General features: G+C 40.2%; 1 protein-coding gene across 3 annotated transcripts in view; it reads right to left on the bottom strand.

The window, feature by feature from the left end:
• The window catches only part of TMCO3 (transmembrane and coiled-coil domains 3), a 33763-nt gene that overhangs the window by 20885 nt on the left and 261 nt on the right, over positions 1 to 12617 (bottom strand). For all 3 annotated transcript variants that reach the window (XR_010719475.1, XR_010719474.1, XM_066176722.1), the window contains exons 2-5: positions 9607 to 10149; positions 4916 to 5095; positions 3098 to 3289; positions 2171 to 2299 (exon numbers count right to left, since the gene is read on the bottom strand). Coding sequence is in view for 1 of the 3 variants with exons in the window: in XM_066176722.1 (XP_066032819.1) it covers positions 2171 to 2299; positions 3098 to 3289; positions 4916 to 5095; positions 9607 to 10053 (948 nt within the window). In the remaining 2 variants the exon portion in view is untranslated. The remainder of the gene's footprint in view (positions 1 to 2170; positions 2300 to 3097; positions 3290 to 4915; positions 5096 to 9606; positions 10150 to 12617) is intronic.

The raw sequence follows: 12617 nt of genomic DNA on the forward strand, positions 1-12617 counted from the left end.
ATGATCAGAATGGAGGAGGTGAACACACCACTCGCAAGTTTGCTGGTGATAACAGACTGGGAGGTGCTCTTGACTCTTTTGAGGGCCAAGATGCCTTGCAGAGGGATGTAGATACACTGGAGCATCAGGCAATGATTAATGGGAGGAAATTATTTGACAATTCAAAATGCTGGATTCTGATCCTCCTAGGATGGGGTAATGCCAGGCATAAGTATGGATTAGGAGAGGAGTGGCTGAAGAGCAGGCCTGCAGAAAGGGATCTGGGGCTGCTGGTGGACAGCAGGCTCAGTGTGAGTCAGCAGAGAGCTCTGGCAGCCCAGAGGGCAAACTCTGCCCTGGGGTGCATCCAACAGCGCATCACCAGTCACTCAAAATCATCCTGCTGTATTCACTGTTGGTGTGGCCTCAGCTGGAGCACCGTGTGCAGTTCTGGGCGCCACCATGGAAGGAGGATGTGAAGGTCCTTGAATGCAGACAGAAGAGGACGAAGTTGGTGGAAGGCTGGAAGAATGTCCTGTGAGGAACAGCTAAGGACTCTGGGTCTGCCTAGCTTGGAGAAAAGCAGGATGAGGGGCAACCTCTTCATTCCCTACAAATTCCTGAGGAGGGGAAGTGGAGAGGGGGGTGCTGAGCTCTTCTTACTGGTATGCATTGACAGGATGAGTGGGAACAGTTCAAAGCTGCCTCAGGAGAGGTTCAGACAGGACATTAGGAAGCATTTCTTTTCTAGAAGGTGGTCAAACCCTGGAACAGGCTTTCTAAAGAGCTGATTGATGCCCCAAGCCAGTCAGTTTTTAAGAAGCATTTGGACCATGCCCTTAACAATATGCTTTAACTTCTGGTCAACCCTGAAGCGTTCAGGCAGCTGACTGGAATAGCCTATTCTATTTTAAGACCTAGTATTTCTGTGTATTTACAGACCAGAGTTGAAGAAAACAAGGTTTACCATCAATTACAGAAGTGGGGATGAAAACCATCTTCTCTGCCACATTAGAATCTGCCTGCCTTCTCAGTTCCTCTGACATTCAGCTTCTTTAGGAAATGAAGAAGAGACCAAAAACTAGAAATCTAGTCAACATGAGTATTATCCAGATGAATAATGTTTAATCACAGCTCCACAAGGAAAAGGCACGTCACTTGAACTGTGCTAAAGAAGTTTCTCTTATATATGTTCTGACCACATCATCTTTCTCAATGTAAGTCTCTTGAAAATTCATTGTTGGGTCTCTTTCTCACACCAAGTTTACAAACTTGTTTCTCAGTCCAAGTAGTCAACCTTTTCAGACATTCTCAATCCAGAAATTATGTACAACAGAGAGGCTGAGATTATTTAATCTCTTCTAATACAAGATCAAAAAATCCTACAATTTCTACTACTCCCTACTTACTTTTGAGGTCAACAGTGATCTTCAACAGGAGCCCACATAGGAACAGATGTTGCAAAGACAGTAAGTTCCAAGTGGTTTCCTGGCTATCAACGCAATAGACACATGCAATTTAAGCAGACATTACTGTGCAGCCCTAGCATGTGTTGTTTTGCCTGCTGGCTAAACAATCTGTTAATGCACACCAGAGCACCCATCGAAACATGTCCAGCCAACCACAGCTCAGGGTTTTGCAGGAGCGAAATCAGAGTACACGTGATGGAGCTAAAAAGGTTCAAAAGACTTCAGGAATGTGGGCAGGGTACTGGGAAAGGAATAGGGGGACTAGGGTGGATGAAAGCACTACAGAGGTGCAAAGTAACTCCCTAGAAAGCCAAGCTATGTTCCTTGGGAACTATTTGTTTTAAATGCTTCCTTCACTGTCAACACTGACTTTTTGCAAGTTTCTGTACATTTTATGTCATTTAAATAATTTGGCTCCCAATTCTGATGCTTTATGATTAAAATCAAAAAGAAAGAAAGAAAAAAACCCCTGACATAGAACTGCCACAACACACAACCTTCAGTTTTCACTTTCAACAATTGTCATAATTTTATAGGAGAAAAAAAGATTGAAAACAAAATGATTCAAAGACATAAAATTGAAGCCCTCCTCTTGTAAAGTTTCAGGTTTGGGGATATCTCTTTTTAAAATACATTTGAGGTTGGCAATACCATATTCTTTTAGAACTACTTTTGAAAATTTCAACAAACTAAACCAGTCAATAAGTAACTTGCGCGCTTACCTTGATACTATTTAGTCCTGAGGGTCCTAAGAGTACTCCACAGATGATATATCCAAACATGGTTGGCAATCCTATAGTTGTGCACAGCCAGCCACATGGCAAAGACAACATTCCTATTGTCACAATATCCTAAATACATAAGATTTACAAAGGCATTAATAAAAAAGGACATAAATTTGGCATGAAATTGAAGACTATTATCTTTCAAAAGATAAACAGCACTGTAAAATTAAATATAGACTACTTCCTGTGAAAAGAAAACAAAATGTCTGTAAATTAACCTCAGTGCTGTTGTAGGTGTAAGCACAGCAGTTTTTCAGATGAGGCAGATGAGATACTGACCTTAACTAACTGGGGGACTTTAAATCAATTTATAAATATTTTAAATATATTATAGAAAGTAGGCAATTTCCTGGGTGGAATGACACCTTACATTAAAACATGATGCTGAAACAGAACTGCTTTGGGTTTTATAATTAAAACAAAAACAATCCAGTTATTCTACATGAAGCACAAATATAATCAAAACTCTACCACGTCTATGTATTTTCCATTTTTTCATCACAAAGCACAACCAGATAAATTCTCTCTACCGAAAACATGCAAGTGGCTTATTAAGCGCAGCAGTAGCTTTAACACTTTGTGGTCTGAGAGCAGGGACAGTGCCCCAAAGGCGCAATAAGAGAAGTGGAATAAAAACAGAGAGGATTCATGTGGCATCATGATTAGTCTTGTGAAAACAAACCTAAGAGTAGGGAACCCATGGCTGAATCACCATAGACAGGGGAGTCATGAATGCTGATAACTCTGATAACTTCTGAGAGACAAATGCTGAAACTATATTCATTCCAACCCAGTAGTACTGACATGCAAACTAGTGGGACTAAATCCAAAAGTGAATGACAAGAATGTCTCTAAAATTATTACCTTTATGAAATGATGATCAGCACGAGGAATGGTTGAATCTCTGGGTTTAGTAAGAATATACTGATTGTTCTGAGAATCAATAAGCATACTAAGACCTAAGTCATCTTCTACTTCTCTTTTTGAAGCATTTCTTTTGGAGTTGGCTTCATCTTCTTCCACCCTTAAAACTGCTTCAAAGTTTACACCTCTTACCTTTAAGAAAAAGAAAACAATCAAACAAACAAAAAAAAAGGGGAGTCAATTAAGCATATAATAAAAAGGGAAAGACTTAGCTGTGCTTGAAGTTTCTGCAGAACCTGCTGACATCAATCAAAAATACTGCAGGTTTCTTCTCTAAAAATCTTTCAATCTCTTTATCAAAACTTGATGTCTTTATAAGTAACATTTTATTACACTGAACAAAACCAATTGGAGACTAAAAAGTGATACTCGGTTCACAAAAATCTGAACTAAAGACTGCGTTCCAAGGCAAGGAAAGGTCACTATCCTGTAAATTTCAAGGAGAGATTATGAGAACTGTTTCTATCTAGTTATTTTCAGGATTTTATTTCTCGGAACAGCAATTCTGGAACACAGGTTGTAGTGCAGATTTTTTTTTTCATTTTTACCTACTACACTCCACTACTTGTCTATATTTTAATAGAAGCTTGTGTATCTTTATCAGAATATTGATTACTGTATTAAAACATCTCTATTCTAAAATCCCACTGTTTAAAAGACTGTTCCTTGCAATGATGGAGAAGCACATAGTCTTCCAGGTTGCAGGTTATGATTCCTTTTCTTTCCCAGAAGGAGCTGGAAGCAGAAGAGCAGGGAGATGCCGGGAGAACAAGGCGGCGCTGGCAGTGCCCCGGTGCCGCAGGAGAACGCGCGCTCCGGCCCCGGCCCCGGCAGGGCGCCTCTACCCCGGCGGGCCAGCAGAGGGCGCTCCCGCCGGCCCCGCCCCGCCCGCCGCGGGCGCTGCCAGGAGCGGCTGCCACGGGCCACAGCACAAAAAATAAACACCCCCCAACAAACAAACTGACAAACAGACAAAAACCCCCAAACAGAACAACAGCTTGGCTCTCTGCTACAGAGAAACTGGTTTTTGCCTCCTCAGCAGAACTCAAGAGCTCTGCTCACCTCGGGAGTCAACCTGGAAACCAACAAGTATCTCCCAAAAGAAGAAGCGAAGAAAACCGTGTTTATGCAAACAGGGCCAATTTAAGGACTCAATCTGAGGATGGCAGGACGGGACACTAGAATAAACTGACATATTTCTGGCTCCACAGACACATAGCCTTACCTGAAGGATACTGTTCCGTCATGCAACATAAAAACAAGGATCAGTGCAGGTAGGCCAAGGTACAAAACACAGAGGAAGTCGGATGTGGAAGAAACATCACAAACACATTTCAGGTCTTTTCTTTGAACAATATGCCTTTTCCCAGACTGTGAAAACCAACTGAAAGGATTCTTGCTCTCCCATAACTTTCTCAAGAAAATGAAAAAGTGGAGACAATGCTTAACATGGTAACTCCATATACTGCCAAGTCCAACCACCACAGTCCCCACCACCACAGAGATGCCATATCTCTCATGGGCTGTATCACTGAGATGGACTACACTTGTCCCTGTCAAAGTGGCAGCTGCAGGGAGGACTTTCATATCAAAACCACAGAAATCACTAGCAAAAAGGAGCAATTGCTCCTGTTCTCTCACTCCTTGACAATCACTAAAATCCTAACAACTATATAACACGAGAGAAACACACAGTGCAAACACCAACCATAAATAAATGCACTCCAATGAAATGACTGAGTATAAAGCATCACTTACAGATTTGTTGTCATCAAAGGCATGCTCTTCTATTTCCTCTTCCAATCTATCAGCTGCCTTCCTGACATCTTCCAGAATTTCATCAAGCATCGACAGGCTTTTGTTTTGGTGCTGCATGTTCTTAAGGGCTTCAACCTGGTGTTTTTCTGCTGCTAAGAGTTCAACATATTCCATTTCTTCCTGTTGAATTTTACAACACACAGATAAAGTGTTGGCAGGCCTTTGAGCAGAAAACACATTTGACATAAATGTGTGCTTCTTCTGACACAAAACATTTTACCAGTGGAATTGCAAAAGCAATATAGACGTCATGAAGATATTTAAAGATTGCTTTTTCTTGTGCCAATTTTCATTGGGTAAGTAGGTAAGAAAAACAACCAAACAAAATATCCACCAATTGCCTTTTCTATTACATTAAACAGTAGACCTGCCTCAAGGTTATGACCCAGAAAATACAAGAAAGGATTTATTTTGAGAAACTCTAGGAAACATTTCAGAGCCAAATAAAGTTTAGAACTTCGTGCTTTTGAAAGGAAGCATAATACCTTGAAAGCATAGCTATACTATCTACAACAAACAAATCAGATGTAAAGCACAATGAATCTTAACTTTATAAGCCCTTTTATAAACATAGGAAGAGGTCTGTTTATGGTTTTCAAAAATTACAGTAACTGTGGAAATGGGCAGAAAAAAAGAGCTGGAGGAGAGATGAACAGCTAATCACTCTAGCCAAGCTTCCTGTTCACGTTTCCCAAAAAACACTTTTTACTATTAGAATTAAAACATATGACTTTTCCCCTTATTCCAGTTTGGGTCTCTTATCAACTTGCACTGACAACTTCTGAAATTACTAGGTTTCTGAAGAAAAAAGAGAAAATATGCTAATATGGTTTGATACGGTGTGAAAATATTTCAGGAAGTTCCCTGATAAAGTTTTGATGTTTCCTTTTTCTTTGGATGTTTCAGGTTCAAAAAGAGAACTAAAAAGTTTAATTTACTCACAACTGGGCCTAACACCTTTTACATAGTTACCATTACAGTAGCCAAACAGAATACTTTGTGTATTGACACAGAACAACTTGACGGTTTGGGGGAAAAAAGGTTCTTTCCTTTACATGCCTCTATTCTTTTAAGGATTGTTGAGAGAACAGCTGTGAGTAAGGAAATATACACAAGGGCAGCGCCCTTTCCTTTCAGTTAGATTCAGGATTCTGAGAATACCTGCATGAGAGACACCCTTCTGCTCTTTTAGAAAGCCAGTATTATTAAAAATGGAAAAAAAAAAAAGGCAAAAAAAAATTGCAAGCAACCTATAGGTCTGACTCAATTCCCCAAAAACACAAGTTTCTGCCTCCAGATGCCCTTGCCCCTGCCATGGCCAGTTAGAAATCAGAGAACATAGGTCTCCCATAGATTGTGTGTTTTATCTGCCTACCCTCCATAGATATCTTCAATAACCTGAGCTTATAAAATGGTCCTAAACATCTACACTGAAATAACAGGAGTGTCTCCTCCTCCACACATTTGCAGATGGACACTTTCCCCCTTGGAACCTGCAAGAACATGCACATAATTTAATCAATTTCTTGACGCCAAGACAAGAATATGTTCAGTACAACCAGTAGCTGTAGCCAAACCCTTTAAAAACCCTGACAGTCGGATGAATGCCTCTGGTTGTGATGAAACCATAGTACTGGTGTCTGTCTGTTGGGTGTTTAGAACTGTCATAGTTACACCCTCATGGTGAAAGTTACCCAGATCCCAAAATAACTGGAGCCGGGAAGAATGTAACTATTAATGTGTTTGGCCCAATGTCAACAATTAGTTCTTATGCAACGCGTAAGTAGGAGACACAGTCACTCCCATACAGCCTCAAGGAAAAACATTTCCTATCTGTTGCTCTCTGCTAGCAGACATTGCCCCAAAGAGGTAAGAAACAGCCCCCATATGAGCTGCAGATTCTCTAATTCAGCAACAACTTAGAACACAAGATGAAATCGATAATGGTTAGATTCTTTCCCTTCAAAAATGGAAGAGGTTTTGGGTGCAAGGAGCCCATCTCAGTCCTTTCCATTGGCCAAGACAAACAGGCTGAACAGAGTTAGAGGCAAACTACATTAAAAAATAATTCTCTAATTCCAAAGAAGTTAACTTTCCCTGAATAGTAAGGTAGAAAAGCTTTGAAAAAATAAGAGTAGTTTAGCTGAAGTTCCTTCAATTAATGGAGATAAACATTTTTGTAGTCTATTAAAATGGCATCTATTTCCATCGAGAGACAAGTGTGATAGCGGTAGACTGGGATAACCAGTCTATAAGTTTTTATGGTGTCCATAAAAAGCACAAGTTAATTCAAACATCCTGCTACGTGCTAAGCAGAAGTGCATCACAGTACAAACACTGTTCTGCAACTCAGGCTGGGATTGGAGACACTTGACCACGAGGTACATACCAAGCAATCTCTTAAGCAAAGTAATACAAATAAGGATTGTGCACCTAACAAGAACACCTAAAAACACATGACCAAAATGAAGTCAGATTAAGTAAGACTTTGGGGCAAAGCTGATTCAGAATGCAGTTTTGCTGTTGCCCTCTACTATTTAGTCAGAGATGACAAAAGCACATGCAGAAGAGTTTGCATCTTTGCAATACTTGCAAGGTATTTTTTCCCACCCATGTCTGATTAGAAGGAATCCAAGAAATTAGAAGCTAATTAAAAAGTAGGTAAGATTTTGTTACTTTTTCCTGAACTTCCAAACAGGATTCTGGAGCAAAAGAAGGCAGAAACCATTCTCAGTGCTTCTCTCTTACTTCCCGCTGTGAATGATTCCATTACATCTTTTCACAGCAGCAGAACCAGCAAGAAGTGCATCAGACATACATATATATCCCAGCACTAATGACTTCCAAGCACTTCATCTTAGCAGAAATAAAAAAAGAGGGAAGAGTCCAGCACCCCCTACAGTATTTGTATTTTCTATTCACTCACTGTTTAAAAAAGAGGTATTTTACGAGGCTACCAAGATAATAATCTTAACAGTAAAATGAAACTGGGACAAAGTTTGACCTAATGTGTGTCTTATGAAGTAAGAAAAATTCCAAAACAAGTGTATCCCATGCAATTTTCATCTTTTTGGCATGCATTTTTCCATATCCTTTGCTTCCCTTTATACAACAATTATATGGTTAGAACCACAAATATTCTGTTTAAATAACCACATGCATGGCATAAGAAGGAAGGTGCAAAAGACTGCTCACTCAAGAAACATTTGGATAATACAAAAAAAGGCCTCCTTCTAGGAGAAGCACCATTATCAAGTTCAAGGATAAATTGCTTCATTATCTTAAAGTAACATTACTAAGAATTAGGTAAATGGGAAAGAAGGTTCTGGACACCCTCAGTGCTGCTATTTTACAAGCTCTGAGAAAGAAAAAAGGTGAAAAATCAAGTAAAGCTCATGACAATTTCTATGACATTTCTATGCAGCAGAGGCTACCACTACCATAAAGTATCAATATACAAGTCATATAAAGCAGTTCACTAGAAAACATCTAGATCCAAATTATTCCCTATTCAACTTTGTTGTAATTCAGTCTCCATTTCCACTTCCCAGAATCACTCCAGTCTGCCACATTTAATCCTGATTTCTACTTCCACCAAGTCTATCTTGGCAGGATTCACCGGACACCTTTCTCACACGTAATTTCTTTCCATCTTCACCTGTCAAGATCTGCACATTTCTTAGCACAAATGCCCTTCAGAGACTCTCACAATTCAAATGCTAAATGCCAATTACATTTTTGTTCCTTCTCTAACTCCTTTCTGCAAGGGCAGCCTCTTCTTTTGGAAGACAGAAAACAAAGAAAATTCTTAATATCTTCCTCCAGTGGTTGAGTGCTAGAGAAAGGAAAAGAGCAATTTAAATACTAAATACATTAAATTTCATTTTCTCTCAATGGGACACTTTCAGTATAGTCAGACTTTCAGTGTGAGCACTACCAAGTCCAGAAGACAGTGGCAGATTGTGCTCAACCTAAATGGGACATGGGAACTCAGTCTTTCCATGAAGTATTTGTGTTCGTTACTCATCTGTGTTTTTTCTTGGCCAAGTTATTTCAGCTGACTCTTTCTCGGAAGCACTGCTTTTCCAACCTGCACTTCTTAGGCTAGGAGTGCAATACTTCATAGATTTAAAAATCTAGCCACCTACTCTTTTGCATGTCCATTTTACTCTTATCTATACAAACATGGAAATGAAAGGCAGCAAGTCATCCTGTTTTAGCTGTAGACTTTGGTTGAGCAATTCTCATTTAAAATGGATAAAACAGTCAGTATATCACTATTTGATACCATTATTTCCACTCAGCTAGGGCCACTGGCTTGTCTAGTGCAACTGTGCTATGTGCACTGATCAACTCTTGTTATTCCTGTCCCTTTAACATTATATTTGCCATAGTTCTTATGCTTATGCTTAGCTTTGAGATACGAATTATTGACTGCTAGTAAGTTTTAAACTCTACACCAAAATTACTTGTAAATTTACTAATGAAAACAAATACTTCATTAAACAGCAAACCTTGCAAGTTTTATGTAGATACCCATTTTCATTAAAACAGACTGAAATTGTGCCATAATAAAGTTAAAATCACAAATAGAATATGAATACTCTAGTAACAAACATGGGGAAACCAACCTTAATTGCAGCTTCTCTCAAGGCCTCCAGTCTCTGTCTACTGCTTTCTTTCATATTTACAACGTCTTTGTAATCACCCTGTAGAGCTCTCTGGAGGCCATGGATTGCCTGAAAGACTGAGTTTTCACTTTCATTTAGCTCCTTTTGGAAAATTTCGAAGGTGTGCACCTGAAAAAGTTTCTCTTCATCAGACAGTCCTGCATCCTTCTCAACAGCTCTTATGGCATTTTTCAGTTTGTTGAGAACAACGTTCTTTTGGCGAAGAAGACCAGACAGTTTTCTGCAGCTCTCCAACACCCACTGCTTCCTCTGAGTGATAACAGCTCCTTTTCCACGGTGCAGCTTTATTGCATGCTTCACTACATCTTCACCTTCTGCAGGGTTTGCTAATGGGCCACAAGGCAGCGAAACTAACGTCCACAGGGAAATAAATCCAGTCGCCTTCATTCTTCACTTTATACAGCTCTTGGGAGAAACTGAGAATCCACAGCTGCTCAAAGCTTTCTGCTACATGGTTTCTGCATCTCCAGCATGCACACCAGGCTGCAAGACAGTACCATTCAGTTATCAAACATGGTCATGTTGGGCCATTAGATCAAACGTAGAAAATAAATCCAAGACTGCCTCCTGCACCACAAGCTGTAACAGAACACACACAGTCTTCTTCACTCAGCGTTTATGAAAAACAAGAAACAGCCCAAGGTTACTGACAGATTTTTGTTTTCCCCTTGACTATTTCCTAGATAACATCTTGCTTTAAAAGCAGTGACTAGAAAGCTTAGTCACTTCACGAGGTACTCATCTGCACTTCACAGATGAAAGAAAAGCCTTTAAAAATATCAGGCTATGATGTCATAAGCTGCATTTCAACCCAGCACCAGACCTCATTATTCTTAGCTATCAGGAAATCTCCTGTCTCTTCTCAAACCTATCCTAAAACACTGTATCACAATCATTTATTATTTATAAAGTCTCAGAAGCATTAACAAGCTCAACTGCACACATTCACCACAACATAATAATTAAAAAAACTTAACTAAACCAGATTTCATTATAAATCATAATTGTGGAAGAAAGAACAGGAAAACTTCCTGGACTTCTGAATGCTACTAGTTTGGATCAAAGATCTCCTTCACCTGAAAGGCTGCAGGGCCTTGAGGTACTTTACTTCACAACCTATTAGGGATCTTCAAGGTTTCAAAGTAAATTATAAAAACACTAAATAAATCAATTCAATAAGTTCATTTCCCAGCAATTACTTGAAAATCTATACTTAAACTGCTGTATTTAATTTTAACACCAAGCAGAATAGAATTGAAAAACTAATTTCCTTCCCTCAGAACCTAGAAGGAACTACTGACATTATTGCACAAAATAACAAGTATATTTTCTTTTTAAAAAATCCAAACAAACATAACGACCTTCAAAAAAACCTTCTCACCACAAAGTTACACATAACAACTTATAAAATTCTGTACATGGCACACTAAAAATTCACATCACACGCAACATGTTCACAGATCATCAACACAGCACGTATTTCCCTAAAAACTTAGTTACAGTCTTGATCATTGGGCAAGCAGCCTTAATCAGGAACCAGCACATGGACACAGTCACCTGGAAGCAGTCTGCCTAAGAGAAAATCTCCTTTTCCTTCAAGGCAGCAGCAGGCACAATCCCAGATAGCCAAGCCAGCCATCATCAATACACAGAACGAGCTCTGGGCAACTTGGTCTACAGAAGATGTCCCTGCCCACGGCAGAGGGGTTGGAGCCATTGATCTCTTTGGTCCCTTCCAACGCAGGCCATTCTCTGATTCCATGGGAAGGGAACATGGCAAGCATAGTCATGCACTACCTTCATTTTTTAAATGCCCTCACATCTCCGTTTCAGAGAGACATGAGAAAATCTGTCTGTGGGTTGGCTTATTTCTTTTATCACTGCATGAAATGCAAGCCAAAGTAGTTACTAGTAGTTGACTGTGGGCTAGGGTTTAACATCACAAAGAGCTAAAACATTTAAAACTAAGAACTGAAAGTGTAAAGTAGCAAAAGCATATCGCATCAGTCTAATGTCAGTAAAATAATAAAGTACTAACATTTTGGAACTGTGATAAAGCTGTGGGGCTTACTGTTTTTAAGGAATCAGGAAAATAACAATCTCCACCACCTGGCAAAGTTCGGGAGTGAAATCAAAGGAAATATTTCTTCATATATACAAACTAACTCTTTTCCTATTTAGTAGGCTTGGGGCAGAGATTTTACTAAATATATACTACAACCTATTTCTGCAAGAAAGAGGAAGAAGAAAACACCCACTGTATATTCAAGGTGACTAAAAGACTCTACTGGATGTCTTATGTGGTAAATCAAACCACGGAACTAAATTTTGAGCAGAGATTTACACCAGCAAAGTGCACTCACTGCTGCGCTGTGCAAACTTAGCACTGCGGTTCACACATGGGACAGTTTTGTTTCGGTGATTTTACTTGGCTTGCAAAAACTGTTTAGAGGAGGGACACCTGGGGCAGTGCTCAAAAGCTCTTAAGGGAATAAAGATCTCACGTATCAAAATAAATGATGTGATGCTGAGCACAAAAGAAGAAGAAAAAAAAAAAGGTAAGAAAGCTAACTCTCCTCTCCATTCACCACCAGTAAGTATCAAGTAGGAGGGAACTACTGTCGTTTGGAGTCCTCATTTAAGCAGCATTTGCTTCCTGCTGGATTGCAGCTCGTCCTCCCCCCTTTCTCCTTCCTGAACACGATATTGTAGCACCAGATTTCATCAAGCTGATAATACCGGACCCTGCCTCCAGACCCCTCCTCTCGCGGGTCTGCCACATCCGTGGGTGCGCCTGCACTCGCCCCTTTCCCAGCGCCAGCTCCCCCCGGGAGCCGCAGGGCAGCGGGGCCGTGCCCGCCCGGCACCTCCGCCCGGTGCGCTCCCACCTGAGCGCGATGGCAGCTGCCGGCCGCTCCCCGGGGCAGGCCGGGCGGACGGCGGGGCACAAG

This window comes from Chamaea fasciata, unplaced genomic scaffold (genome assembly GCF_029207755.1).
Source record: "Chamaea fasciata isolate MVZ Bird 193981 ecotype frontalis unplaced genomic scaffold, bChaFas1.0.hap1 SCAF_2, whole genome shotgun sequence".
Taxonomy (NCBI): Eukaryota; Metazoa; Chordata; class Aves; order Passeriformes; family Sylviidae; genus Chamaea; species Chamaea fasciata.